This window comes from Neolamprologus multifasciatus, chromosome 23 (assembly GCF_963576455.1).
Source record: "Neolamprologus multifasciatus chromosome 23, fNeoMul1.2, whole genome shotgun sequence".
NCBI classification, from domain to species: Eukaryota; Metazoa; Chordata; class Actinopteri; order Cichliformes; family Cichlidae; genus Neolamprologus; species Neolamprologus multifasciatus.
The window spans coordinates 2,199,370-2,216,431 of NC_140460.1; the positions used below are offsets into that span (position 1 = coordinate 2,199,370).

Consider the following 17,062-nt stretch of genomic DNA (forward strand, 5'->3'; position numbering starts at 1 on the left):
GTTTATTGTTTTATTGTAGACCCATAATAGTATTTTTTCTCTTTTTTTAAAGTGAGAAATCTGCATACATCACTGGGGATATTGGATTTTCTTCTTTATTTGAGTTTTTTTTCACAGACTGCAGAGTCCAGCAGCATTGCTTCTATTTACTCAGTTTTTCCTCCATCAGTGAAGAGGAGCTACAGAAATGTATCAAAATAAAACTCATTTAAGTCATGTTCAGATTCGTGAGCCACACAAAGGGACAGTGGGACACTGTAGGACATCAATCACCTGCTTTGTTTTATACTGTACATATATCCACACAGAGGGGAGAGAGATCAGTTGTCATAGTTGTTAGGCATTCCACTCAGTAGTGTTTATTTTTAGCTCATGGCTATGATCCCCTTTTGATGTGGACCTGTGCAATTGTGGCCGAGGGAGAGATTGTGTTCCCGTCTTACTCGAGTTCACCAAACTACACAGCACAGATAAAACGAGAAGGATCCCCTCAATGGGAAATTACAAATCAAGACCATCTCAGACATGCACAGGTAATGACTTTTGTTTCCCACATGTATACACATGACTGATAATGAGGTTTGTATTTAAGGAGGGACGCCCAAGAGGATAGGTTACAGTTTACAGACACTGAAGCTGCAAAAGGCTATGTGTGTACTCGGTAGATTGTTGAATATATGGCTAGATAATTAGAAATGTAAGATAAAATATTACATTGTTATTAATGTTCCACCTTGATGATGGTGTTATAAAGATGAATGGAAGAAGAAAGTTGGTGAGTCATACTCTGTGATCATTGAGAAGTTGGACGACGACTTCCAGCTGAAAGACAGCGAGCTGGTGGATCTTAAGCTCGCTTTCAGGTGACAAACTCTTTATATTTCTGTGAGCGACACAATCTGTATGAGTCACTATACGAACTACATTTAAGCTGACGTGCACTGTTCCTCTGTTGGAACTCCACCTAGTTTGAATAATTCCCTGTCAGTGGTTTTATATCGTTCACAAGCAGGTGATGTTGATTTTTCTGTGGCTCAGCTCCGATGAAGCTTTTCAGAAGGTGAATGTGAGCTACCGAACAGAGAAGGGGCTGTCGCTGCTGCATCTCTGCTGCGTGTGTGGAGGTATGCATGACTACTAGAGCCTATTAATAACTCCTCAACAAAATGTGACGGTGGAGGGAAGGATTACTGTAGCCTGACGGACATTATTGTTTGTGGTGTAAGCAGCACAGAACTAAACAGAAATGAAATGAACGTACTGTGAAAAAGTATTTGCCTCCTTACTGATTTCTTATTTTTTTTTGCATACTTGTCACACAAGTTTCAGATTCAATTCAGTTTTATTTATATTGCACCAAAGAGTCGCCTCAAGTCACTTTATACTGTAAGGTAAAGACCCTGCACTAAGAAAGAGATCATTCCAACAATCAGACGACCCACTATGAGCACGTGGCTGCAGTGAGATGGGGAATCGCCTCAGGGAGGGGTCGATATCTGCCGTGACTGGTTGGGAGTGATCACCAAACAAAAATAAATATTAGACACAGATTACCTGAGTACATAAAAAGCACAATAACAATAACAAGATTTCATTTGTAAAGTGGAAAAAGAAGCCACCAGAACCTGCCTGGCTCTACATGAAGAAGTAACTGCCCCTAAGTCTAGTAACTGTGTTTGTTATAACTGCCACTGAGTCTTTCACAACAGTGTGGAGGAATTTTAGCCCACTCGTCTTTCCAGAATTGGTTTAATTGAGTCACACTGGAGGGTTTAAATGGTAAATGGACTGATTCTTATACAGCGCTTTTCTACTCTCCTGGAGTAAAATGGTAAATGGCCTGTATTTGTATAGTGCTTTACTAGTCCCTAAGGACCCCAAAGCGCTTTACATATCCAGTCATCCACCCATTCACACACACATTCACACACTGGTGATGGCAGCTACATTGTAGCCACAGCCACCCTGGGGCGCACTGACAGAGGCGAGGCTGCCGGACACTGGCGCCACCGGGCCCTCTGACCACCACCAGTAGGCAACGGGTGAAGTGTCTCTCCCAAGGACACAACGACCGAGACTGTCCAAGCCGGGGCTCAAACCAGCAACCTTCCGATTACAAGGCGAACTCCCAACTCTTGAGCCACGATCGCCCCAGTGTCTTGAGAGTACTCAAAGCGCTCTATACAACATGCCTCATTCACCCATTCGCACCCACTCATACAAACACTTCTAAACACAAGTGCAAACTAAACTACATTCACACACATTCATACTCCGATGAACGCATCGGAGAGCAACTTGGGGTTAGTATCTTGCCCAAGGATATTTGGCATGCAGACTGGGGAAGCCAAGAATCGAACCACCAACCTTCCGATCAGTAGCTGATCTGCTCGACCACCTGACCACAGCCCCAAGCATGAAGTTCAAGCATGAACAGCCTGTTTGAAGTTATGCCAAAGCCTCTCAGTCTGTCCAGCCTTTGACTACACCACTTCTAAACCTTTCAGAGGTGGGTTTGCTGGCGTGTTTCAGATTAATAATCTGCATAACCCAGGTGCAATTGAGCTTCTGGGCTGGATATTCTCCTTTGGGATTTTATGGTAGAGCATTCATGGTTCCATCAATTACATCAAGTCGTCCAGGCCCTGAAGCAGGAAAGCAACGCCAGACTATAACACTACCACCACCATGCTTGACTGTTGGTATGCTGTGTTAGTTTTCCAGCACACATAAGGAGACTCAAACCTTCCAAAAAGTCTTGCTTTTGTCTGGTCAGTCCCCAAAATATTGGGATATGAGACGAGTTTCTTGTTCATTTGGTCAGCAGTGGTTTTCTCCTGGGAACTTTCCCATCGATGGCATTTTTGCCCTATTGTTGAATATTCTTCATTTGTGAACAATGGCTCTCGCTGTGGTTTGCTGCAATCCCAAAGCCTTAGAAATGACTTTGTAGCCCTCTCTTTAGATCATAGCTGTGCTGGGGTCACTGTGCTGCTTTTTCAGGTTTTTCCAACTATTTAAGTGATTTCCTGATTCAGCGGATCTGGCAGTAATCCAGTCTGGGTGTGGCAAGTGAAATTGTATTTGAATTTGTATTCACTTGAGTTAACTGTGTCTAATATTAAATTTAAGTTTAATGATCTGAAATATATATGCAGAGAACTAATAAATGAAGATGGGGGCAAATACTTTATCACATCACTGCACATAAAGGTTAAATATAAACGATAAATACAGAAATGCAACTAAAGGCTAGAACTGTGGTTTCTCTAGTTTTTCATTCCAGTCCATCCTGTTATTTCATTTGCAGTAAGAGATATTTCACTGGTGCATAATGTGACATATTTGTGTCCAGGGAACAAGGCCCATATGCGCACCCTGATACTCAAAGGCCTGCGTCCTTCAAGACTGACCAGGAATGGATTCACTGCTCTCCACCTGGCTGCTTACAAGGTGCAGAGAAGTAAAGGGCAGTAACGTAAACTTCAAGGTGGAACCGTGTCCATGTCTTGCTTTTGTTATGCTATATGTTATCTGGTTGATAGCTTTCTAAATTTTTACCACATGGTGGAGTGCAAGTACACACAAAGGTACTATGGACATAGCTTCATGTTTTTAGTTATTAATTGTGATAATACTGCAGATTAAAAATGACATATGCTTATATCTAACCCTGCAGGATCTGTGGAAATGCAGTATTACTGTTTTATTTGCATGTTGCAGGATAATGCTGAGCTGGTGACTGCGCTTCTCCATGGTGGGTCAGATGTGCAGCAGTTGGGATACGGTGCTCTCACGGCCCTTCATGTTGCCACTCTGGCCGGGCATCACGAGGTGAGAGAAAATGATCAGCCGTTATGGACCGTGTTGATTTCGTACCTTGACCTGTGGCTATTTCCACCTCCAGGCTGCAGACATACTCCTACAGCACGGAGCCTATGTTAACGTTCAGGATGCTGTCTTTTTCACCCCACTGCACATTGCTTCCTACAATGACCACGAGCAGGTAAACTCCTCATGTTAAACTTCATGTGGGGACAGCATCTTTGTAAACACCTGTATTTGTACTCTGGGCTTCTTCTGGTCCTCTCCTGTTTTGTAGGTGACGAAGCTGCTGCTGAAGTTCGGGGCAGATGTGAATGCAAGTGGTGAGGTGGGCGATCGCCCGCTGCATCTGGCTGCTGCCAAGGGCTTTCTTGGTATTGTCAAACTGCTGATGAGTGAGGGAAGCAAAACTAACGGTAGGACCCAAGACTTTGAGAGGGCTCTGATCAAAATTGACATGGGTTGATGGTCTGTAAGAGAAACCTGATGGTTGATATATTGATACTAGGGATGCCGATACTGTAAACCGATACCGTATCGGTATCGGTTTACAGTATCGGCCCCGATACCCGATACATACCATAGTATCGGGGCCGATACTGTAAAATGTGTGTGTACTCATACTCGTAAAAGTAAGCCGATACCATGAACCGATACTAACTTATTTCATTAATCAGAGGGTGGCTTGTCATTTCTGTTGTAGTTTTTTAGATTGGCCACTAGGGGGGACATCCTGCGCTAAACAGGCTCAGGGTTAGGCGAGTGAGACTGGCAGCTCCAGATAAAAAAGAGAAACAGGAGGCTGATGTAGCTAGGCTAAACAAAATGTCAGCAGTGTGGACCGGAACAGCCAACTTTAACTCAGGTTTTGGAAAAGCGAAGAAAAATGTCAAGAGAAAATCCACGGGCAGTTAAAATAACAGAGGCTCTGACTCATTTTATCGCTCTGGATGACCAGCCAATGCCGGTCGTGGAAAACATAGGATTGCACCGTCTTCTCAGCATACTCGAGCTGCGATATGAAATATAATAAATGAACAGAAGTGTTTATTTATTATTCTGAAAGCTCGGGACAGTGCCAATAGTTCAGTGATATTTTGTAAAATTACAATGTGGAGACTGCAATAATTTAACAGAAGTGCTTATTTTTCACTTGAAATTTTTTTGTGGTCATTTTTATTAAGATTTTATTTTTTATCGGCAGAGAATAAAATAAAACCTGTCTTCCAATTCATTGCATTTGTGTGTATGTGGTAGAAGTATCGGTTTTTGTACTCTGTATCGGCAAGTACTCAGATCCAAGTATCGGTATCGTATCGGTTTGAAAAAACTGGTATTGTTGCATCCCTGATTGATACAAAAGCATTTAAGCTTTTTCCCTTCTTCAGAAGCCACAGAGAAGCTACTTGAATTCTAAATTTGAATTCCCTCTAACATTTGTATTCTCCCCACCAGTGAATGCCCAAGACAATGAAGATCACGTCCCCCTCCACTTCTGTGCTCGTTTCGGTCACCATGAAGTCGTCCGCTTTCTTCTGCAGGGCAGCTTTGATGTACAGCCTCACTCTGTGAACATCTACGGGGATACGCCGTTACACTTGTAAATCATCTGCAGTGTTAGAGGTCTTCTCTGAGTTTTTGGTACATGACACGAATTGCAATGAATGCTATGTCTCATCAGGGCCTGCTACAACGGCAAATTCACAGCCGTGAAGGAGTTAATACAGTACTCTGGTACAGACAGCCTTTCAAAGGAGAACATATTCAGTGAAACGGCACTTCACAGGTATATTTAGCTTAATTTATAGTGTGCAAAAACACATTTCACAGTGGACGTATTGCTCTGAGGTGATGTTAAATCCACATCTCATGTCACAGTGCATGCACCTACGGGAAAGATCTGGAGATGGTCAAATTCTTGTTGAGCCAGAATGCCATGAGCATCAACTATCAGGGCAGAGATGGACACACAGGTGAGAGTCGTTTACTAATTGATTTATTAATTTCTTACAGTGCACTGAGTTCCATTATTATCTGTGTGTCCTGTGCTGTTGTTTAGCTCTGCACAGCGCCTGTTTCCATGGTCATATCCGCCTGGTACAATTCTTGTTGGACAGCGGTGCAGACATGAACCTTGTCGCCTGCGACCCCAGCAGGTCCAGTGGAGAGAAAGACGAGCAGACATGCCTCATGTGGGCTTATGAAAAAGGTCTGCTTAGACTATTATGAGCTCGGCAAGCTTGGAAAGCTGAAATAAATGTTGCTGCTCACTATTTTTTCCAGGTCACGATGCCATCGTCACCTTATTAAAACACTACAAACGTCCAGATGACTCTCCTTGCAATGAGTACTCTCAGCCAGGAGGGGGTTAGTCACCACTTGAAATATATTATCTGGATTAAAATCCCCACATAATCTCCTGCTAACGTGTCTGAATATGCATCTCTTCCAGATGGCTCCTACGTCTCTGTTCCGTCTCCTCTAGGAAAGATCAAAAGCATGACTAAAGGTACTGAGGTGGAGTGAAGCGCAGCTGATTTCCAACATCGCTGACAGCTCACGAGGCAGCGCACGCCATGTCTGCTGCCAAACGAAGGGGTTTAGCTGCTGATAATAACACTTGGTGTCTTTTGCTGTGAAATCGGGGGGTGGTGTAAACTACAGATGCGTCTCCGGCATAATAAATTGATGTGAATTTGATAAAACACAGCTTGAAACTGTGTAAATATCAACGTTTGAAATTGGAAAGCTACATTTCAGGGAATGATATAAAGGTGTCAAATGTTTTACTCAAGCCAAAATTAATTGATTTAAATGTATTTTAATCGCTATACATGCTACATGTGCCATCTATCCTGTGACCATTATAAGAATGTTATTCGATTTAAACCTTTGCCATGCTTTTGATTTGATTTTGATTGATTTTATTGATTAGCATTCAAATATCTCAATGAATACAGAACAAAGATCTACCACAAAGCAAGAAAGCACGAGACAAGGCTAATCAAAAGGTATTGGCTGAAGCATTTGCTTATTACGCCAACCCTTTTAACAAAAGATCTTTTTGCATACAGCTCCTGTACACAGGGCTCGAAGCAAAGAATAAAACAAAGCAAAGCAAAAACAAACAAACAAAAAACTTTCCACCTTAGATAAGTAACTACATCAAAGCAAAACAGTCAAGAGTTTCAGTTTTATTATTTTTGCTCTTTTCATTCTTGATTTATATATTTTTCTAATACTCTATTTTTAAACAAGGAAAAAGAACTCCACCTTTTTAAATCACTGTCATAACAGGTTAACTCCTCTAACAGAAACACATCTCTGCTTTATATTTGTCCTTATCTTGTTTTTTTTTAAAGAAATCTGTTCCCCTTAAGTCATATTGACTCTCTCTGACTTTAAACAGCTTCTGAGTACTGCAGCAAAGCAAGTTATTTTGTGCTTTATACATTATCTGTGCCATTTTATATTCAACTAAATCATAAAATTTCAGGGTATTCAGATTAATAAACAAAACGTTAGTTGGTTCTATATAGTTTGATTGGTTTATAATTCTTATAGCTCTTCTTTGTAACTTGAAAATAGGAAGAGTGTTCGTTTTATATGCATTACCCCACATCTCCAGACAGTAAGTCATATATGGAAGCAACAGAGTACAATTAAGTGTGTATAATGATTTTTTATTCAGGACATGCTTTTAAAATAACACATCAAAATAAAGTGTGTCTATTGCAGGTTGAACAGGAGAACGTGCAGGCATTTAACATAAGCAACATTGTGGCTTGTAGGGTTAATGATTATTTAAATTTTCCTTTCAGAGAAAGCAGAAGTTCTTGTGCTCAGGGCCAGTCTTCCATCTCACTTCCACCTACAGCTGTCTGAGCTGGAGTTTAATGAAATTATTGGATCGGGTGAGTCTATTTCCTGTTGTCCCCTCCTCCATCGAATGTGCTTACACATCTGACATTATTATGTGTGTCTCACACAGGCTCCTTCGGAAGAGTCTACAAAGGCAAATGTAGAAATAAAATCGTCGCCATAAAGCGGTATTTATTCACACAGCTTTTGGATTCATCTATTAGAAGGAGGAAAGAACTAACTGACCCTTGAATCTTTAATGTCTCCTGTAGTTATCGAGCGAACACGTACTGTTCAAAGTCAGACGTAGATATGTTCTGCAGAGAGGTTTCCATCCTCTGTTGCCTCAATCATCCCTGCATCATCCAGTTTGTGGGAGCATGTCTGGACGACCCCAGTCAGTTTGCCATCGTTACCCAGTACGTGTCTGGAGGCTCATTGTTCTCCCTGCTGCATGAGCAGAAGAGGTGAGGAAGTTTTCGTGAGTTATTTTGGGAATTATCATGTCTTAGCAATTTATCTGAAACCTTAACCATACACTACTAGTTAACTCTAACCTGGAGAGCATCTACCATAAGTTAAGAATCCCAATATGGGGCTTTGCTTTTTGTCTCTAGCCTTCGAACATTCTGAGTAAATCGATTTGTGCCAGAACAACATAAATATATAAAGTATGCACACACAAACCCAAACAGTTCAGTTAGAGCTCTCCCCTTCTTCATGCACCATTACCGAGTCATCTTTGCCATTACATACAAACTCAGCATTATACGTTCTACTATCTATTTCTAGTAATCTACTTCCAAATTAAAAAATGAATCCTAAATAAGTTAGTAGAACTCTGGTGCAGTGAAGTAATAATCAGGATATATGTCCTTATAAACAGGTTGTAAAAAGAGGTCAGACTACTTTAGGTAGTTACTTTGAGGGGTGTGCACGGCGCAGTTGACTATTTCGGGTCCCATTATCATCCTCGGAAGTGTCCCCTCACCAGTCTCTTCCCCTCAGCCTGAATCATCATTGATCCAGATGAAGTGTTCTGCTAACTGTGTGGCCAGGTGATGTCTTTATAGACTGTCCTATTGATCTGTGTAAAGAGCTGTGTGTGATTGGCAGGGGTCATTGATCTAGTACTAAGTGGTTGCTGCTTTAATGATGTGTCAATGGACAGGCTTATCGACCTGCAGTCCAAGCTCATCATTGCCATTGATGTGGCCAAGGGCATGGAGTACCTGCACAACCTCACACAGCCTATTATCCACAGGGACCTCAACAGGTAGGCGCCACAGTGGAAACGTATATGCTGGAATGGAATTGGAGAATAACTGTTGTCACTGCAAATAATACATGTCTTCCTTCCAGTCACAATATTCTGCTATATGAGGATGGACACGCAGTGGTGGCTGATTTCGGAGGTGAGGCCATAGATGATGTTTTCTTTATTCTTTTCTAAACTAAATGTTACAAATGTTATTAGCAACAAATAAAATAACTTCCAGTAACGTGATAAATGTAAATGCTATAAGAACTTTTCCAATCATAAGCTGATTTAAAAGGTCTACCTTCCCGACTTGGTTTTCAGTCGCGAAAAACACGAGGAGAGCCGGACGGGGTCGTAAAATTAGCATTGACCCATCAGCAGGACTGGTAGCTACTCCTTTGTGCAAGAAGGAACTGCCAGAGCTCCGCAAACATGACCTCCACTAGGCTGCTCTTGCAGCGGTCTCCAACCTTTTTTGCGCCACGGACCGGTTTATGCCCGACAATATTTTCATGGACCGGCCTTTAAGGTGTCGCGGATAAATACAACAAAATAAAACTAGTACCGGTGCCGAAAAAAGAAAGTTTATTCATATCACACGTGAAAAGACCCAGGAAAACCGAGTTAATGATAAAAACGATAACAAAATAACGCTGAAAACCAATAAAAACCCTGAAAACTATACATTTCACACCTGAGCCTCAACTCTCGCGGCCCGGTACCAAACGACTCACGGACCGGTACCGGTCCGAGGCCCGGGAGTTGGGGACTGCTGGCTCTTGCATATTTCTGAAGCGAATAGGCGCCACTGGTGGACCTGCCAGTTGGGTTATTTTCTGGAAAATACCAGTGGAGCTACACGGTGATGGGGTTCAGCACAGATCCCAGTAAAGGAAGTTGTTTCACGCTAATGGAGTCGATGTCCAACAGTTTGAGTAGAAACATGCGTAGGAGGAACCTGGTTGAGGCTGTTTGTGGGGCTCTGGGAGTGCTCCTCCTGTTTATCTTTTCACAAAGCAGATACTGGTCCTCCTGCTGGGTTAATGGGCTCCCAGTGTTGCTTCCATACTCTTGAAACCGTGTTGGAAGACTCAGCAAACCTTCTTAAAAAATGTATTAGATAAAAGTTGTCTTGCGAGACTGCATTAGGGATTTTTAAAAAACTCATCTAAGAAGCTAGCAGACGCTTGATGGCTAATTTCTCGCTTTAATTTTGGCCTGCATTTGTATAGCGCTTTTCTAGTCCCTAAGGACCCCAAAGCACTTCACACTACATTCAGTCATTCACACACTGGTGATGGCAGCTACATTGTAGCCACAGCTGCCCTGGGGCGCACTGACAGAGGCGAGGCTGCCGGACACTGGCGCCACCGGGCCCTCTGACCACCACCAGTAGGCAAATATGGGGTTAGTATCTTGCCCAAGATACTAACCCCATGGCATGCAAGAGGCATGCCATGGGGTTTGTATGGCATGCATGCAGGAGGCAGCCTGGGATTGAACCACCGACCTTCTGATTAGTGGCTGACCTGCTCCGGCCTAAACCTTTTTAAACTTTTTTAAAAAAAAGTTGGTTAAAATTAGTAAGCTTAGCCTTGAAAAAAAAATGAAGGGCTAGCACTCATTTAACTCAAAATCAAAACAATAAAAGAAAAAAAGTCCTACAAACAATAAAAGATTTGGTTCCAGGCTGTCCTGTAAATTACGTGATGTTATAAATGTCGTTGCCTCTCTCTGCAGAATCCAGATTTCTACAGTCTGTTGAAGAGGACAACATGACCAAGCAGCCAGGGGTCAGTGCTGTTTGCTCTTTCACATTTACTTGAATGAGTTTTCTCCCCTCTTTAGCCAAATAACTCTGACACCATCTGCAGCATCCATGAAAGACTGAGTGACTTTCAAAATTTAAAGATAAAAAGTCTAAGCTGTTGTTTTGTTGGACTTCAAGTGAGTGCTTTCTCTGGCAACTGCCATCAATTATCTGCCAGCTAAAAAAGAAAAGTGCCTTCATGCAGAATTTGTATGAATGTGCTGACTCAATGCTGCACAGTGCTTGGCCTGCAGTTTGGTGTTAAGTGTGTTTCATCTCCAGGGAGCTGCCTGTTATGATGATCTACTTGCCCTTGCTGGGACACAGCGTTTATGGTTTTAATTGGGCTTCATTTTGTTTGCATACGTGTGTGCTGCCATTAAAGTAGACCGAATTTTAAAAATACACGTCCCCCCTCACCTCTTGAGCTTTCAACAACCTTTATCTCCACGTGTGTTTTGGCAGAACCTGCGCTGGATGGCTCCTGAGGTGTTCACCCAGTGCACTCGCTACTCAGTGAAGGCGGACATGTTCAGCTACGCCCTCTGTCTGTGGGAGCTGCTCACAGGAGAAATTCCCTTTGCTCACCTGAAGCCTGGTCATTTTTCATCAAATGAGTTCAAACAGAAGTTAAATCAGTGACATCTTGTATTGCAAAATCAGTGCCCGATCCATACATTAGCCAAAAGTACGGAGCCCCGCAGGGGACATGGGAGAAAAAAAAATTAAGACGGACTTTTGTTTTGCGAGATCTCGCAAAACAAACTCGGGATCTCGCAAAACTTTTGCGAGATCTCGCAAACGTTTTAGCCGCATTCTTCGGACGCTGGCTCGAAGCCGACCGGGCGGTCGAGGCACGATGTGCCGGGAAAGCGGTGTTCCTCCTGGCTGTAGTGGTCTCGACCTCCCATTAGCTCGAAGCTAACGGGAGGTCTCCTCCCGTTAGCTTCGAGCTAATGGGAAGAATACGGCTAAAACTTTTGCGAGATCCCGAGTTTGTTTTGCGAGATCTCGCAGAAGTCCGTCTTAATGTTTTTTTTTCTCCCATGTCCCCTGCGGGGCTCCGTACAAAAGACTGTCCACGTGGTATTTTAGAGTTTCAGACTTTTCAAGAAAAAATTCAGTGAATGCAAAGGCATGAGCTAGCTCATCACCTCAGTGCAGAAATGTCTGATAATTAGCAGTAAACAAAGCATGCATGCATTCTACTTGCACTACAAACAAATACTAAACGCCACAAGAAAAGTAAAATAGATCACAAAAGCAGTTCAGATAACACTTTTTACAGCTGAATTTAAAAGATCTGTTTTGTCCTTAGCTGCTGCAGCAGCAGACATGGCCTATCATCACATCCGGCCTCCTATTGGTTACTCCATTCCCAAACCCATCTCTGCACTTCTGATGAGGGGCTGGAACTCCTGCCCAGAGGTAAACGGCCTGATGGTGCTGAGAAGTAATTACTCGGATAGCAACTTGTTCTTAAATTACAGCTCGTCAGGATATACTCAACTATTAAGAGCTTTATTGTATTAGAAATATAAAATACTATGATGTCATCCATATTATATCAGCCATTACTATATAAACATAATAAGGCTCTGAGAGTCACAGGATGCTGAGTCAGCTGCTCCTTCAGTGCACAAGCAGCAGTAATGAATGAGAGAAGCTGATCCCCAGATGACAGATTATTGCATCGCTGTTCACATTTAGGAGTACTCAGGACCCTGATGATCCTCCCTCTGTGCTGTTTATAACTAGCTGGGATTCCTCTTCTTTTCTTCCCCTTAATGTTATCACACGGCTGATCATGCGAGCACATTTTCCTCCCAGTGGTACATCAACTTCCTGTTTACTTTTGTGGTCCGCTTGTCCCACTTCAACGTCATGAAAGCATTTATTTAACAAGAGCAGGCTGCCACAGGATCTTACATGCAGGCTTCTCTCCTGGTGCCTCACCTGTGCAGTAAACTGGTTCTCACGTGGCTTTCAAACTGGGACATGCTGTACTGTAGATTTCCAGATGAACGGCCGTGACATCTGCGTAATTTAAACCTGTTGAAAGTGCAAACTGTTGCTTTTGAAACATACATATGTACATTTTTTTAAAATTTCTTAAGTCAATAATAAATAAATTGCTGTAAAACCTTTTGAAAACATAATGTAGGGAAAAGGTTTTTTAAAACGTGTATTGCATTTTTATATATCTTTAAGTGTTTCCTAAATGTTATCCTACATTTGTTTTAGTCTTGGCTTCAGTCATTGACATGCAGACAGACGCTCTCTCTGGATGTGATGTATAATTGAACAGCTTTGCAGGGTGGCAGTGTTTGTTCTTTTACAGCGAGGCGAGAGATCTGAGGGCTGCTTTTAAAAGCACAGGTCACCTTTGCCTCGTGTGTGGGCGGACTAAAATAAGCAGAATATACACACCAGTTTGGGAGAGAATACACCTGTGCATCTTTTTGGGGATGTGCCTGATGCATTTCTGAGTGTTTAAAAAAAGGCTAAAATAAATATAGTTTCCTTTCTTTTCGCTTTTGAAATTTTAGGACAGGCCTGAATTCTCTGAAGTGGTTTCCAGCCTGGAGGAATGCCTGTGCAATGTTGAGGTACATAATCTGCCACGTATGATTAAATGCCTACATGCATGTTGTAATAATTACATTTTCTCTATTATGTATCACAGCTGATGTCTCCAGCTTCCAGTAACAGTAGCGGCTCCCTCTCTCCCTCCTCCTCGTCTGACTGTCTGCTCGGGCGAGGAGGACCCGGCCGGAGCCACGTGGCCGCCCTGCGCTCTCGTTTTGAACTCGAGTATGCTCTCAACACTCGCGCCTATGCTTTCTGGACCCAGAGGTAAGACAACTCGAGCGTCTCCTTAAACAGGAGGGAATAATTTACTGCACACTTGCACTCATTTGGTCCTCTACTGCTGGCCAAAGCCCACTGTGGTTAATATCTTAATTCTCTTTCTGGCTAAGATGGACGAGTTTTCTTTAGTTTGCTGGCTTTCTAAGTTTCTGATTGCTCCTTTGAGAGCACATCCCTGCCAAGGCCATAAAGAAAGTGGATCTCGAGCCAAACCGATACTTAGAAAAGGCCAGTTTTGAGATGAAAATATACAACAATGTATATGTGAGTACAATAAAAACGTGGCTTCAAGTCTCAAACATGTCTGGGCTTATTCGACAAGAACATGTGATGTAAAAGCAAATCCTGTAAACACTTTCAACAACTGTCGTGCTGATAACAAGCAGGCAAGTTGAGCAACTCCGTTCAGTGGGGAGTAGAGTTGCTCGGATACCAACCAGGAAACAAAGGAAAGCAAATGTAATAAAACAGTCCTGTCAGTCTGACTGTGAAGGAAGTTAGACACTTGTCTTTGAGCTTGTTTGTGTGTGTGCATGAGAAGAGTGAGAGCCTGGTAACAGTCAATGTGGAGTACTGAAATTAGACAAGGCCCTCTTTGTAAATATTGTCCTACAAAGAAACCTCCTCTGCAACTTTCAGCCACATTTAGTTTCATGTTTCACAGATCGTAAATATATTGTAAAAAACAGAAATCGGAGCAATGAAGTCAAATTCCCTAACCTAAATGACCTTTTCCTATTATTATGTCTCCTTATTATGATCTGGGGTTGCACATTTATACCTGTCATGAATTTTGTATGCAGCACACCTGCAGAGAAAGCGAAAGTAGGCAGCTGTTGAGTCTGACATTACATATTGAGTTTCTTTGCTTGGAGCTGCCTTCGTCTCATCTGTCTTTCTCCCTGTAAATGCAGCAGTATATATTCCAAAGTATTGTTTTCCAGTAGATTAACGAACGAATGCTGAGGATGTTCTTTTTAATTTCAGTGAGCGGCGCAGAGCATCTGGAGGGCTTTCACTGGAGGAACTCAGAAGGAGCATGCAGTTCTCTCCCATCGATCGAAATGGTTTGTGTGCTTAACACAGAGTCAGTAACACTGTATGATTACACAAATTACTTTTTAAGTAGATCTCTTGCATTTCAAAACTTTTGTGTTAGTGCTTGTCATCATTCTGAACTTGAATGTGGCCCAATACCAATACAGTCACGGGCCACTGCATTAGGTACACCTGCTGATGCCATGCAAACCTCTAATCAACCAAGCAAATCCATTTAGGCATGTAGACATTTTAAAGCAGACCTGCTAAAATTCAAACCGACCACTAGAAGAATGAAGAAAGGTGACTGTGGCATGGTTTGTTGGTGCCAGACTGCCTAATTATTTTCAAAGCTGCCGATTTACTGGGATTTTCTCACACAACCATCTCAGGGATTTATAAAGAATGACCTGGAAAAAACAGAAAATACCCAGTGAGTGGCAGTTTCATGGGTAAAATGCTGTGTTGGTGCCAGGCGTCAGAGGAGAATGGCGTGACTGATAGGAAGGCAACAGGAACACAGATAACCACTTATCGATCGTGGCTCAAGAGTTGGCAGTTCGTCTTGTAATCGGAAGGTTGCCGGTTCGAGCCCCGACTCCGACAGTCTCGGTCGTTGTGTCCTTGGGCGAGACACTTCACCGGCAGCCTCGCCTCAACTGTGGCTACAATGTAGCTGCCATCACCAGTGTGTGAATGTGTGTGTGACTGGATGTAGTGTAAAGTGCTTTGGGGTCCTTAGCAGTGTTGGTCAAGTTACTTGAAAAAAGTAATCAGTAACTAATTACCGATTACTTCCCCAAAACAGTAATCCCGTAACTTTACTGATTACTTATTTTCAAAAGTAATTAATTACTTAGTTACTTAGTTACTTGTTAAAAACACGATTTACAACCTGAATAGGTGATAAAGTGATAGATCTTTCAGCCCAATTCTACTTTTTCTGCATAATCATCATACAAAATGTAATCAAATGGAAAAGTCTCTTTTTAAAACTTGTTTTATTAGTTTTAATCTTTTAACTTTATGCATCAAGCAAAAATGTAATTATATGCAACATTCTCTGACTGGAAGAAATTAGTTTAACATTTAAACCTATTTTCTGCACATTCCAGCACATAAAATAAAATATTTTTGTGTTTACACTTAGTTTTTCAAATAGATGCAAGTAAAACACAGCAGAAAATAAATAAAGTCAAAGACTAGCGGTCCTGTTGCTCTATTTTCACCTGTAAAGCAGGAGTGGGGTAGGCGGAGGGTTACCCTGGTGCAGGTGTGCAGCGGTCAGTGGAAGAATCCGCGAGTTTCTCTGTGAGTTTCCCATTACGTCGTAGCTACTCGGTGCTTGTTTGGAAGTTTAGGGGTTTTTTGCTGTAAAAAGAAGTTTTCTTCCCACGCACAACGGACACTAATGTTTTTGTCACTTTTTATGGAATCAAACTCAAAGTAAGGTCAGTACTTCCACGCTTTAAACGCTGCACGCTCATACTCTCTCTGCACTCGATATATGATCCATTGTTGATCTGCACACAGCTGTTGTCACGAACGTCGCACTCGCTTACGTCACTGTCATGAGACATTCTCGCAAAAAAATCATGGTTTTAGTAACGCAGTAACGCAGCGTTCCTACGGGAAAGTAACGGTAATCTAATTACCGTTTTTGCAATAGTAATCCCTTACTTTACTCGTTACTTGAAAAAAGTAATCGGATTACAGTAAAGCGTTACAACGTGTTACTGCCCATCTCTGGTCCTTAAGGACTGAGTAAAGCGCTATACAAATACAGGCCATTTACCATTGCAGCAAAGAGCCTATAACAATAGAGTCGCATTAAGACAAGTATGAAACTGTTTCCTGGACTCAGCTCGTTGAATCTGTGGCCTGAAGACTTAAGACAATTTTGATGGCAAAAAAGAAGAATTCTAGCAAGGTGTATCTAATGAATTGGCCCATCAGCCCTTGATCTGTTATTTGTCCTTCTTAACCACCACATAAAGAAAAAATCCTTGTTGTTCTCATCCTCAGGGTATGTGTCTGATCCCATGAGCACCATGAGATTCTGTTCTTCCCTCAGCAGCAGCGGCAGCTTTGAGGAAAGTAACTGAACCCTCCCCGAGCTCCAGACTCGTTATTATCATCGTATTAATACAGATAGTTGTGTATTTTGTGACATTTTTGATGTAATAAATAAATCTTTAGAAACTGCATATGATGATAACTGAGGTTACCTGTTATTTGGTTATAACATACAGTCTATGCATGATCTGTTTGTGAACTGAAACTTAGTGACACTGTTTTTTAAAAACGCACATGTAAAACAACGTTTTCTCTTTATTCTTGTTCTTGATGATAAATTTAAATGTAAAGACATTTTATTTGTCAAAAAAAAAAATACA

The 17,062-nt window shown here is 42.0% G+C and overlaps 1 protein-coding gene across 1 annotated transcript; it reads left to right on the plus strand.

Moving 5' to 3' along the window:
- Nucleotides 1–14: 14 nt before the first annotated feature.
- tnni3k (TNNI3 interacting kinase) lies at nt 15–17,025 on the plus strand. The gene is made up of 25 exons (XM_085151284.1): nt 15–533; nt 755–863; nt 1,039–1,124; nt 3,356–3,453; nt 3,724–3,834; nt 3,908–4,006; nt 4,103–4,241; nt 5,281–5,425; nt 5,507–5,611; nt 5,704–5,798; nt 5,885–6,034; nt 6,109–6,192; nt 6,278–6,334; nt 7,647–7,739; nt 7,817–7,874; nt 7,959–8,153; nt 8,858–8,962; nt 9,049–9,101; nt 10,688–10,740; nt 11,223–11,355; nt 12,076–12,185; nt 13,307–13,366; nt 13,444–13,613; nt 14,616–14,695; nt 16,692–17,025. The coding sequence occupies exons 1-25, from the start codon at nt 494–496 to the stop codon at nt 16,769–16,771; spliced, it is 2,508 nt and encodes an 835-aa protein (XP_085007410.1). The 5' UTR covers nt 15–493; the 3' UTR covers nt 16,772–17,025.
- The last annotated feature ends 37 nt before the right edge of the window (nt 17,026–17,062 follow it).

Coding starts and splice junctions, on each gene's coding strand:
- tnni3k (XM_085151284.1), top strand. CDS start 494: ATGGGAAATTACAAATCAAGACCATCTCAGACATGCACAG. Junction 6,035..6,108: donor CATGTGGGCTTATGAAAAAG/GTCTGCTTAGAC, acceptor TATTTTTTCCAG/GTCACGATGCCATCGTCACC. Junction 8,154..8,857: donor CTGCTGCATGAGCAGAAGAG/GTGAGGAAGTTT, acceptor GTCAATGGACAG/GCTTATCGACCTGCAGTCCA.